Source organism: Pezoporus occidentalis, unplaced genomic scaffold (genome assembly GCF_034315485.1).
Source record: "Pezoporus occidentalis ecotype Australia unplaced genomic scaffold, CSIRO_AGI_Poc_V1 ctg19, whole genome shotgun sequence".
Taxonomy (NCBI): Eukaryota; Metazoa; Chordata; class Aves; order Psittaciformes; family Psittacidae; genus Pezoporus; species Pezoporus occidentalis.
The window spans coordinates 3,652,287-3,665,888 of NW_026913748.1; the positions used below are offsets into that span (position 1 = coordinate 3,652,287).

A 13,602-nucleotide genomic window follows, 5' to 3' on the forward strand; every position below is an offset into this window, starting at 1 on the left:
CAAGGGCCTGGCAGGGGTTAATAGCTGTGGGTCTCCTGTGAGCAGCCATAACCACATCCACTGGAGAGGGCAAAGTGTGCTGTTGTCCTGGAGGCCTTTTGGACTGCATGGTGCTGTATATTTTGGAAATGCCTCTGAAATATGGTCATTTAGTCTCTCTTTTATGTTGTAGTGAGCTCAGCTAAAGTGCAGCTGCTTTTGAATGTCTCCTTTCCTTCCCTCCTCCCATCCCCAGCCCAGGCTGCTTTGCCTCCTGAGAAAATGGAGAGGGGCTTTGGTGAAGTGAAAGGGGCCAGAAAGAGAGAAGGAAAAAAGTTAATAATTCTACACAGACAGTCTATCAGAGATGTTAAGGAAAGAGTGTGATCTCAGCTGGGCTTCCCCTCAGTGGGTCATGCTTTTCAGCTCCTTTCATGCGAACTTCTCCCCCCTGTCCCTATCCTGCCATTCTTTAGCCCCCCAGACTCACTCTCTCTTTCTCTCTCTCTATTTTTCCTCCCTCCACCTCTCCACACATTTCTATCTTTTGTTTTTATTTCCCCCCCTGCTGTTTTCCTTGATAGAAATCTCACTCATGCATTTCCCTTCCGGATTTCTATTGGGTTATTTTGTCCTCTCTCTCTCTGCGCCTTGGTCCCCTTTTCTTTCTCTGCCTCTTGTCCCAGAGTAAAACAGTCGCCTCCCCGCTGGGTCAGGATGACAGTGCCGTTAGCTTTCCCAGTGCCAGCCCTTTCCACATCTGTGCAGCTTTTGTCCTGGGGCAGAGGGGGATTTGGAATGGTCGGTTGGCAGCGCCAGGGAGACTGATGTAAAAATGAGGTCCAAAAAAGAGGGGAAAGGGAATTAGAAGGAGGGCGTGAGATGGTTTAAGAGAAGCACAAGTGAAAATAAAATAAAGAAGTAAAGGGCACAGCTCAGGCTGTGAGTGAGCTGGGGCATTCCAGCTCCACAGCTAGGCCAGAAAGAATGAAACAAATGAATCCTGGTACCATGTTGTGCTGTTAATTGATTAACCCCAATATGTGTCCCTTATGTATGACTGGGGTAGAGTTGGGGCACTTCCATGAAACGTCTTATTTGGGACAGTAGCTGGGAGAGCATTCTTCGCAGACAGGTGGGATGTACCTGGCACCTCCTCAGGTCAATACCCACAGGCTGCCTGCTCAGTCCTCAGTACTCAGCTCCTCTGTCCTAGCCTTGCTATCTCTTCCTGCTCTAGACCAGTTTTCCTTTATCCTTGTCTTTCTATCTCTCCAGAACTGCTCTGCCCCATCTTCTCCTCCCTTTCAGGTTATATTCTTCTAACTTCTTTCCATTCTTCCTCCAAATGTTTGAACACCTTTTACTAATTACCAGGGCAAATACCTCTGTGCCCAATGCAGCCAGTACACCCTGCTCCACCTTTGCATCACAACCTTCCATGTCCCATCCATGAATGGAAATAATAGCTTACTTGGCAGTATCTTTTCTAAAACACTGCTGGTCATTCTTGGTTACCTATTAGTGGAATGTGGCATTGCAGCAAGCCAGGGGGAGCTGCCTCTATTTTACACCTCACATGGATTTCTCCTGTGAGATGTAAGGCAGTCTTTTTTTGTGTTTTTTTTGGTTTGTTTTTGCATTTTTTCCTTTTTAGTTGCACAGGCATTATCTTTCTTTCATATCAACAATGGGCCCTGCATAGCCCCCTGTATTCTTCTTGATGCTTACAGGAGCATGAATGATTCTTCTTTTTGGTAGGGAGGAGTGAACACAACTGTGGAGGTGAGGATGTGTGGCAGTAGAACCAGGGTGCTGTACATTTACAATTGAGAATGGCTAAATAGTTTGGAGGACTACCATGATAGTTATGCAATGTCCTGTGCAGAGGGGACTAAGTATGCTTCTTTTTTGACCACCTCTTTCTCATAATGACAGAAGATGAAGTGAAGGAGCTCCTTGCAGCTTCAGGAGCCAAGGTGGCCAGCTTCCCCCAGTGATACTGAGTGAGTGTGTTGTAAAAGCAGTGAGGGAGAGACAGGCTGCTCTGATCCATTTTGACACGGACTCGAAGTGAAAGGAGTGTAGGGAGCCTGTGTGTAGGCCTTTGTAAGCAAGTAGTGTGAAATTCCTCAGTTTCAGGTGAGATTTGCTGTAAGCTCTTGAGGACTCTTGAATTTCAAAGTCAAAGCATGTTGAAGAGAAATATTCATGTGTAGGAAAAAAATTCATGTAAAGTTTCCCTGTTCCCCTTGCTAACTGCTCCATACCAACTGGCACTATGCTCCAGAGGAGTAGAGAGAAGAATAGTACAACAGACTGCAAAGAGAAAAGTTTTTCTTGGTTCAAATGCTATCCAGATCGTAGCATTTCCATATCACTGTAATTCAGAGATGGAATTTGCTGCTATAAACATCTGCCTGTAGTGAATATCAAGGACAAAAGAACATTACCATAAATGCATCATTTGGTCCCACTTAACAAAAATCTTTTCTGTTTTTCTTAATCTTACTTTCCTGATCATTGCTAACCAGCAGAGTACAGGATTTGCATATCAATATAAACACTGCTGGGAATATTCCACCCTGATCTACATTCTGTATAACGCTATTAAATGGAGTAGCACAGGGATGTCATTCAGGACAGAATTTGGCTAATTTCAACTTCCTAATGACATTTTCCCTCTAGTACTAACAATAGATTTTAACTTGCAATATATCAGGGTTTCCACTATATCAGCATTTCCAATGCCCTGTACTTATGTGAACCACTTAATTGAGCAAGGTGAAGTGTAAGAAAATAAACTTCATGAATATTCATTTCCAGTATAATTTAGAGGCTGCTAGTGCTTGATGCTGACACTCCAGCAGTGACTGTGTGTTCAGAATTTTGTTGGTGCAAGGGCTCGTCCAAGCAACTATTACCTTGAAGTTTGACATATTTGTGCAAATTGTGCTTTAGTTGTTTTCTTGTTCCTATTTTCACCAGGAGCCTTCTTATCGTAGTTGTACTCTTCTAATCATGCAGACAAGTGCTATATGATGTACCTGACTGTCTTTTGCAGGTCCATCTGAATTACTGGACATGATAGACAGTGAAACGTAAGTACAACCTACCCTACTCTTCACATTATGGGCATTAGCCTAGCAGACTTCTCTTGTTTTCCACATGCAAACTTTAAAATAAAAAAGCTTGTAAAATGGCACAGCTTCTCAAAAACAAGCAAGAAAATAAGAGTCTCCCTTAACCCAAGCAACTACCTCATATGTGGCTTTCTGGCCTAAACCAAATGTTTCTTGAATTCTGTAAAGAAATTCCTCTCTATTTCTTCCCACACCTTATTAATCTTTCTAGAGGAATACAAGTACTGGATTTTGCTTTGATGTTTCTGGCATCCAGTTACTGAAGAACCAGCTCGAAGAGTAAATTCTAGAAGTCAGGAAATTACTTTTCTTGCTCTACACCTTTTCTTCCGTCCCTTCATGATTCATCCAGGGTGCTCTGCCTTAGCTGTCCCTAGTGGCCACAAGCTGTGCAGTTGTAATTTCTCTCAAGTATTTACAACCTGAATCACCTCTGTTATTATTTAAAAAAAGCCAAACAAACAACCCAAAGCCAACATATTTGCCATTCCAAACCGCTCTGTCTTGTTGTATAATCAAGGTGTCACAAAGAGTATGTAAGGGAAGCATGAACCATCCTGGGAAGTGTATGAAATATATGGGAAGCAAAAGTTGCCTTTGTCATAGTGGTTAAACCTACCATTCCTCATTCCACAGTGCCCTCCTCTGCTAGGGGAAAGCATCAGAAAGGTTTTGCACAAGGTGCATGTGTGCAATCCAGGAGTGATGAAGCCTGGATGAACAAACTGTTTCTCTTCAACCAGTAGCATAGCACAGCCTCTGAAATAAAGAGCAAATGAACACAGCTATAAGGGCTTCCCTTTACAAAAGTCCTTTTACTGCTAAGGCTTGAAAAGGGAAGGTTCAAGCTGTAACTGGCAGCATGAATCAGTCTTTTGATCCTCAGGGGGAAATCAGACAGTATCCCATTCTGAATCTAGTTCTCATGCAGCAGAGGCAGATTCATTACAAGGTTGCCTGTTAATATTTCAGCTTGCCCTGTTGTTGACCTAAGCTGAAACTCCTTTATACACTCCCACTTTCTGGGTGGGTAGGTAGGTAGGTGTAATATTTGACCTACCACACAAATTTCTTCTCATTTTTTATTTTGGGGGTTATGTAGCAGCCCTACTTGTTAGATACTAGTATTAAGGACACCTTTTCAACCCAGTCAAAGCATACCTCGCTTCTCTTCCTAGGAGAATCTAGATACATTTCTTTAAGCTTTGTACTACAGTCAGTCTCAGAATCCCATTACTCATATCCCAGTCTGAATGAGGAGCTTTGCTATAAATCTGTTCCCACAGATTTCTCTTTTGAAAAGCCTGTGTTCAAGCTTCCTCAGTAGCTCAGCAGTCCAGAGATAGAAAACAAAAACACAGCTCTTGCTCTTTGACATCCAAGAGCAGAGTATCAGAACCAGACCAGCAAGTACACCGGTCATGCCTTTCACGGGCAGGAATTTTTTAGGATGCATCTAAGAATAAGGCTGAGAAAATTGAAGGAATCGAAGAAATTGCAGGAAGAAACAAACACTGGTGCTGTTTTGCCTGCTGTGAAATAAGAAGGTGGCTACTTTGCCTTTGCAGCAGATAGCAAAGCTGCTGGTTGGATGGGACATTCAGCCCTTTGAATACGTAAAACCAGTGCATGTTTCTTTCCCACCCCTCAGAAGTTCTTTGCTATTTGTGCATTGCAGGCTTTCCTACTGAGTCAAAGGATGTAAATGCCAAGGCAGAGTGCACAAGTCTACCTCTGCCAGAAAGAGGGAACCTTGCAGAAATACAGCATGCTTCTCTGCCAGTCCTCTGCACCTTATACTTTGTAAATATAAAATGGTGTGATGTGTCTCACTGCTGGTTTCTGTACTTTGGTTTAGGGGTGAGACAGCATTACATAAGGCAGCCTGCCAGCGCCATCGTGCCATTTGCCAGCTTCTGGTGGATGCAGGAGCCTCGCTGAGAAAGACAGACTCAAAGGTAACCCAGCCCCGTCAACCAGTTATAAAATATTGCAGCCAAGCAGGACTGATCAGCATCCATCCCTACCGTTTGCATGACTGAGGCTTCCTGATGTACACCAAAAGCAGCTGTTTTTTTTTTTTTTTAGAAAACTCTATTAATTTAAAGCAAGTACAAGAGACTTCAGAACCCAGCTCATGGGTCATCTTCACCATAGTTAGAGCCTGGCCTCAAACTCTATGGTGCATTGGGTGTGAATGAGGCATCTCGGTGGCACAGCATCCTTCTCCTCCTGTGTGGTCACAGGAGAGGCCTCTGGGCAAAGACCACCTGGGGGAGTCTTGGTTTGTGATTGCATAGTGTCTGTGAGGCTTCATTATTGTGGCTGACTTGCTTTGTGAGGATGGTTAACCATTTTCTTTTGCCCTTGCTTGCCCCTATGCTCACTGATGTGACACGACTGTCTCTTGGTGTATGCTTGGCTGAGATAGAAGTCTGGGCAAAATTAAATCCTAGGAATATTTACTTAGGAACATGGTCCAGAAGCTGCCCTTCTGGCATTTCTGAACAGAAGCATTCTGTGGCCATAACTGAGAGGTGGTTGTATCAGAAGCACCTTTGCTGTAACAAGACAAGTAAACCCAATTCCTACCATGTTATGCTGTATGGGATCACCTTTAAGGGGACAGAGATCACCTCTTCTTCAGATGAGAGCACTGTACAAAAATACAGTTTTGTATTATAAAAAATACAGTTTTGTATTATAAAAAATAATTTCTGTAACAGCTGAAATCCAGACAAGTGGCTTCTGATTTGTTAATCTTCATCTGCCCAGAAATCCAAGGAGCAGGAGTGTGTTTGTTGCCTTTGTTACATTAAGGTGTTTCCAATATTTTTTCACAGTTCAGGATCAAGACTCGTGGATCAGTTTAACAGCACTTGTAAGGTAGCTCAGATAACAGGGTAGTAAATTGATGCACTGAAAATTGATCTGTACTTGAGGTAGAATGAGACATGTTGAGCTCATCTCAAATGCTGGGCATCTCTCTCCACACATCCTTAGCAAAGTGTGGAGTCTCTGAAGTACACTTTTCAAGTGTTAGCTACAGTACTGTGAGTCATATTCATTAACATAGGGATCATAGCCATAGAATGAAAAATCAGTTCCAGCATGTGAGCCCTTCTGTGTGATGTATCAAATGGCATGTGCTTGCAGAACTGCATGGTTCCTTCTAAACCACACAAGGACTTTGAAAATCTTCAGGATCTTGTGACTTTAATAGAAAACCTTGACATAACACCAATCTGTACAACAAATAAGTAAAATATCTAAGTTTGTTTCTTTCCTTCCTGTAGTAATTTCTCTGGGTCATGCTTTCACCTGTTCTAAATATGTTAGCACAAGACTTTCTCTTCGTGTTTCTTTATTATAGGGTAAGACCCCTCGTGACAGGGCTCAGCAAGCTGGTGACCCAGATCTGGCTTCCTATCTGGAGAGTCGACAAAACTACCAAATGGTTTCCCACGAGGATCTGGAGACAGCAGTCTGATGTCTGAAAATGTCAAAGAGGATCCTTGGAAATCGCAAGGTGCACCTGAGGCACTCGGGCGTCGTGTGAGGAAGAAGCTGATGGAATCAACGTGTCTCTCACTCTTGTGGAAAATACCTGAGGACATGCCACCAGTTTCTAAGGGCTACTGAGTCTTGCCACGGAACGGTTAGGTTCCATAAGTTAGCCCAAGATGAATAAGGCGGGATACTCAAAGGTCTGTGGAATCCATGGGCCATGGAAACTTACCTTTATTGCTTCCAGCAAGTAGCATGAACTTCTCTCATGTTCATCTGTACAATTTATTTAAAAAAGAAAAAAGAAAAAAAAAGGAAAGAGAAAAAAGGTTGTGGGGGAACCAAACTAACTGGGACATTATGACACCCAACCAAGCTTCCTGCATTCCTTTCTTTCTCCCATTCCCCTCACTTCTCATCAGTTAAATAGTACCTGTTATCTCTGTGTTAAGTCTTCACAAATGGTCAGGCAGTAGCAAAAAAATTCGAGGAGCCCTGGATGCCCTTAGGAAAAACCCAGTGTTTTTACTGGCTGCATTCCCTCCCTTGCTGTCCTCTTGGAAATTGTGTCCTATCACCAGGGAGTGCTCTATTGTGCTCTATCACCAGGGAGTTTTCTCACTTTTAGAGAAGACTCTGCCATTGCCTTGTTTCCAGGGTGCGGGGGAACAGCTAGATTTAAAGCAGTAACAAAACCTAATCTCCCTATTGTTGCTGTGTACACAATTATGGTATCCTCATGAGACAGTCATTTGTATGGAAATTAATTATATGGGCTATACCATGTTGTATGACAAAGCAGAAAGTTACCAGTAGGTTTTCTCATTCCACTATTTTGCATATAATGACTGACCTGGTTCAGCTTCGGTTTCAAGCCTGCCTAAAAGTTGATAGATATTTTTTAATTTTGAAAATATGAGTTTTACACTGGGATAGATCCGTCTGCAAGATGGAGGGGATTCTGACAGACTGACTCATGGACCCAGTCCCTTTTGCATTATGGCTGGAGGTGGGAAGGAGACCTAGAACATCAGCGGTCAGCCTAGGCTTGCTGCTGTCAACAAACAAATGAGGAATGTCCAGTCACATTTGGAATAGGAAAATCTTCAAATCTTCTTTGAACGTGTAAACTGTCTGATTCCCCAAGGGAGCAAAGTTTCAGAGAGGCTATCCCACTGGAGAAGGACAAGCAGCAGCTTTTTGCCTTGTTATTCACTATAGGCTCGGAAACATAAAGTTGCTTAGCCACTGCAAAGGCTGTGTCTTCTGTACTCGTCTGTTCTCTGTCTTACCTCAAAGATTATAACCACGAAAGAAGAGAAAGCAAATATACATACACACAGGCATACGCAAAATGTTCTCCTTCAGGTTTTCAATCACTACAGAAAACTCAACTGCCAGAAGTAACAGAGCTTCCACTTACACTTTGACCAGTTCTCATGAAGACACTCATGGCACACTTTTGGCATAATTCTTGCAATAGTTTTTCGAATTTTACTTTGTTGTTTGTTTTGAAAGATACACTGGTGTTTGCTTTCATGCGCCTTGCTAGGTGTAGGTCTCTGGTAGGTGGTGATCATCAGGACTACATGCAGTTTGGAAACCATGAAAATAACTCAGGTCATTATTCAGATAAGTTTTTCTTCCTTGGTAGAAGTGAAAAGGAAATTAATGTGATCCTTCTTTTTTTTTTTTTTTCTCAAACAAGTGTGATTGTTGTGGCAAAGAAGAAGGAGCTAAAAATAAGGGGGTTAAATTTATTTCTGTTTTCAAAAGTTAATTTGATATGAGAAAAATATTTCTTTAGTATTTCTTCATCTGGAAGGAAACTATATATATTTGTAATCAATAGATCAATGGCGACATGAAATGTATTTTGTCTTATTTTCTGTCTTTACATTTCTTGTTTGAAAAATAAAATATGAAAGCCAAATTCCTTCCCTTGATAATTATCCAGGGGCTTGTGGCAAAGGTCAGTATGTATATATTAGAACAGAATTTGGCAACTGTTAAAATAAAAAAAACGAGAGTATAATTTTGGTGTTATGTGAAATTTCCACAAGGAAGATCCTCACACTGTTGTTTCATGCTAGGACTTGCACCATTCCCCAGCTGTGAGGAAAGGTATTACTGTGATATTTCTATATATTTGATGAAAATAAGAATTATATTAGTATCACTTTTATCTTTTTGCTTTGTTTTACTGTGAGAAATGGAAGAAGCTTCAATGACACCAGGGACTTGGTTCTGTTCTGTGCTAAGGCCAGACTGGTGTGTGATGGTCAGTGTGGCTGCTTCAGCTCCCTGGTCCTTTAGTCCCATGAAGCAGGTAGAGTAGTAAAGGCTTGCTCTAACCACAGGCTCTTCCAGAGCCCACATGTGAATTATAATAAGGATCTGGTCCTCCCTTTACTGAGACATCCCTCGTGCCTGTGGAGTGGCTGCAGCAGGACTGGCTCTGGAGCAGCTCTTCAGGATGGGCAGATTTCCTGAGCTCCTTTGTGCCATTTGGCCTGCTCACAGGAGTTCAGAGCACCCAAGAGAGTCTGGCTTGCCTTTTTCGCTGATAGCTGGAATATGATTCTGTGATCAGAGCGAGCATGTTGTGCCTCTGGAAAGCTGCCTGTGCTGTGTGCTCAGCAGGAGACAGTTACTGCATGATGAAAATAAACTCCAGCACTGGAGATAGGACAGGAGCTGCTGTATGTAGTGCCTTTAATATTCAAGGTGTCCCAAAGCAGCGCACATGCAATGCGTTAGATAGCGGAGATGTATTTTATTTGTAGATAACAGAGCATGTATATCGTTTTCTGCAATGGCTCAGACACAGCCAGGGATATCAAAAGTTGGTTCACTGAGGGAAGGAGATTGGGGCCAGGATGCTGCAGTATTATTCCTTACCCACTCTCTTTCAAGTGCAATATGATTTTCAACTTTGGACAGCCATCACAAGCAGGCAGACTCTGCAGCAGTTAGAGGTGACAATGTACATGTTGAATCTCTTGAGCACTTGGGATCTCGACTTAGTACAGTATCATTGTGACTGCACTGCGCAGGACCCAAATTTCAGTATGCAGATGGGAACCCACTTAAATTACATGTAAAACATTTTGATTTATTAAAAGTGCCTATTCAGTGGCTCTGTTTATTTATGTGTGTATATTACTATATATATGCGTGTCTATAGATATAAGTAGGCATATATATATATAGGTAGACACACATATGTGCACACACTCAGAATTGTTCCACTTGAATGACAAAGTACCTAGAGATGCTCAGCTACTGAGGTTGCTGGACTGCCAAAATGTCATTTTCCATTTTAATTTGTTATTTAAAGGGGACCCTTTTCAGTAGACTTGAGGACCTCCTGAATTGTTCCATTGTACTGGTTTTACTATCTCATTTTGGAGTTAAATGGAGGGAAAGAAAATATTTATAATGTTGATAAAATAAACTTACTTTTGTTATTTAATAACATCAGTTACTCTTATTATTTCATGTTTCAATGCTAGAGGTATCTTTCTGTGTTATCCAAAACATGGTAATGTCATACATTTCTCACTAATTATGACATCTCTCAATACAGTGAGGTGTGAGGCTGAGTGGCTCATGTAAGACGGGAGTTCAAGGCAAATTTTGCCTGTTACAAAACAAGCCTCAGACTCCATTGGCTCTTTCATCCTTTCATGTGATGGCTTGTCTGTGTTTTAGAACTTTAGAGATGCCTACAGATGTTTTTACTGACACCTGTCACCCTTGATTTTCCCCAGCAACAGTAGAATTGCTCGGTCTCAACTCATGGTGCTGTTGCCTTGATTCAGACTACATGAGATGTCCCCTGCTACATGAGAACTGTCATATAGAAGCACCATAGACAAAGAAAATAGAACAAAATTGATGTTTTGTTGCCATTGATCTTCCCAGCTGTATTTGCAGAGCTGGTGCTGGTGTGGATGAATAGATGGGGCACATGCTTTTCTTCTGATGATGTGGCCATAGGATGTTTGTTTGAGTGATATTAGCCTCTTTTATTCTTTTTGTCTTTGCTGTGACAGTGACATGCACAGTAGTGAAAGTCACTAACATAACCTCACCTAGAAGGTGGTTATTTTTCTTTCAGCCTCCTCTAGGGTATATGTTGACCATTCAGTATATCAAAAGCATGTTGACATGATCTGACTCTGGGCAAAAGCTATGAAATGGGCAATGAATTGGTAGCCTTAAGCTTGCTGGGAGTTTAATGGAACTCAAGAAATTCATAGACATGCTGGGAATTTGTACACCTTGAAAACACTCCAATGACAATTCTGTTGTTGCACTTCATGTACTCCAAGAAGGAAACAGTTCCTCGTGCTGATCCATTTGAGGTCTGTCATTTTCTTTCCGCTACTTTTTGTTTTGCACCTGACTAATGTCCATATAGAAGTATTTTATAAGAATGGTGTTTAAACTTGTTGAAAGTAACATTTCTATCTTCGTTATACCTATTATTTTCTATTCATCAGACATTATTTCGTCTCTTTTTCCTCATTAAATCAGCACCAAAATGATATTGGGTTATTAGCTTCTTAATTAATCTAAAGCATCAAATGTGAGTATCTTCAGTCATTTCAGCAGTCCTGGAGATAGCTGTGCCTTTCTGAATACCTGTGGAGCTATAGGGCACAGTGTTACAGGTTCACTGTGGTACTCCTGGTCTCATTTTGCTTTTTTGACAGCAACGTAGGCAACTGTTTTTCTCAGTAGTGGGCATCTACAGCTTTAAGTCCCATTAGGTGCCTGCCAGAATCTGCTGATTGCAATAGCAACTCAGTAATGTGCTAAAAGTAACTTGCTAGCATATTGATAAAGATCAGAATTTTATGTGGAGGATGTGTCTTCAGCTTCAGTGCTTCAATTCCCTTTGGAAGGGCAGGATGCAGCTGATGGCTGCACTGTGGAAATGACTCAAGAGGAGTTATAACCGAGCCTTGCACCCTGTTGCTGTGAATAGAATATATGGAGGAGTCAGGATGTCTCAGCCTTTGCTGAGGAGTTAGCAGTACAGACAGACTGCAACAGCTTGGCACTTGGCTCGGGCTGCCCAAAAGTAGGTCAAGTACTTGGGCAGTTTCTCACTTCTAATACTATGTAAAAACTGGCTTGGGAGGGATGGATTACCCAGCAGCCAATGCAGTGGCCATGGCTATGTGTACTCCAAGTTGTGCCACGGCACCAAGCTTCTCTGGATTGCCTACCTGATATCCTCTGCGGGGACCAGAGGTCAGGGGCCTCCTTTACACTCCCCAGTGTGTTTCCAGCTCCGCTGCCCTTGGTGGTGCCCACAGAGAGCGGCATTCTCTCATCCACTGTGCATGTGCACTGGAGCAACACCTCCTGCCTTGGCCAAGGGATTTCCTGGCCCGCGTATGGTGCCACTCCTGCAAAGGGAAAAATTCCCTCCCTCAGGCCTTGATCACACCAGTAAATTCATTACATTTGACTTCAGTGATTAGGCAGGCTTACAGCTGAATAACTTTACTGTATTCAGCCATCAGAGTGCATCTTGTCTCCTGCCTTATTTATAAGGTGCCACATTCCAGTCTCAGCTGCAGTTTCTTGTTTCTCAGACTGCTTTAAAAGAAAAAAGACAATCTATCCTATGCAGTTATGCAGTACACATGTATCTAGTTACTCAGAGACTGAGGAAGACAAGCAGCTCATTTAAAAACCCCTCATTCTGATGTAGCACTTGACAACTTTTAAATCTGAGAAGTAGGATACCTTGCAACAAAAGCATTTGTTTGAACATAAACACATCTATAATTCAGAAAATGTTTTGGTGCTTAGTCCTTTAAAAACAGTCAGCTTATGCTCTTGGATCCCCTATATGAAAGAGATTTGTGAAATCTAAGGCAGTGATTCTCTTGACAGACACATGCAGGAAGGTGAATATCTGAGCAAGCAAAAGACTTACTTTCTTCAGAAATTCACTTCTATTATATTGCCCTCATCTACTAGAAAGAGAAGCCTGATTTGGGAATGCTATTTCAGAGTTCACCAATATGTTAACAGTTCCATCATTCATACAGAAAATACATAAAGCTGTAGCATCTTGACATGCGAGAAATAAGCACTACTTCTTTTAGCAGTATAGTACTATGTTCGTAATTGCTTTATATAGAGCCAGACTCTTTTTTCAGGCAAAGTATAACACCTGGCTCTTCAATTAGTCCCTGTCTCAGAGTCTGCTTGATGTGTAACTCAGTGAAGTGTGCATGGTGACAATCCAGTGCTCCATTATGACAAGTGCTGCAGCAATTATCTGAGTACTAAGGCATGAACCACAGTAGCAATTCATTTCTCAGTATTACACTTTATTTTAATGAGAAAAATGTCTTTCTGGTTCCAACTGCATTAATGACCTTCAGTTATTGCTTTATCCTCAGCCTGTGGCCGAGCAGAGGGAGAAGTCAGTCCCTGTTCCTATGTGTATTTGAGAACCCAGATCCTGTCTAGGAACTGTAGGAACCTGTTAGGTTTGTAGGTATGGAGAAGCAGCTCAAGAAGCTCTTCAGCCCTGATGCAGCAGACATGAGTGATTATTACTTGGCTAATTGGGCTCTAATAGTCCCACTTTTCTAGGGCTTTTATGACATTCATACAAAAAAATGAAAACAGGTCAAAATCAGTAAAAAAAACAAGCTGGCCTCTGGGAACAGGGACCCTAGAGAATGGCTTCCATAAGCACTGCTATTTTCTGGGTAGGGAGTTGAAATACTAGCTATTGAGTGTCACTGTAATGAGTAATCATGTACCATAATTAGATGTCTCTACTTCTAATAAAGTGAGCATTTCTTATCCAAGCTCACTGCTCCCAATATTTATGTCACCCAGCTTCAGGAGGTATCCCGTTCTTCACTGCAGAGGCTGGTGGGGCACACCCTTCTATTTGCACATCCTGAAGCTTCAAGAAGTGAGACATAAGCCA

The 13,602-nt window shown here is 42.0% G+C and overlaps 1 protein-coding gene across 5 annotated transcripts in view; it reads left to right on the plus strand.

Annotated features, from left to right (window-relative positions):
• The window catches only part of DGKI (diacylglycerol kinase iota), a 206,078-nt gene extending 198,882 nt beyond the window's left edge, over positions 1–7,196 (plus strand). For all 5 annotated transcript variants that reach the window (XM_062616484.1, XM_062616481.1, XM_062616478.1 and 2 more), the window contains 3 exons: positions 3,044–3,080; positions 4,981–5,080; positions 6,496–7,196. In XM_062616484.1, the coding sequence (XP_062472468.1) occupies positions 3,044–3,080; positions 4,981–5,080; positions 6,496–6,612 (254 nt within the window). In that variant the 3' untranslated portion in view covers positions 6,613–7,196. The remainder of the gene's footprint in view (positions 1–3,043; positions 3,081–4,980; positions 5,081–6,495) is intronic.
• The last annotated feature ends 6,406 nt before the right edge of the window (positions 7,197–13,602 follow it).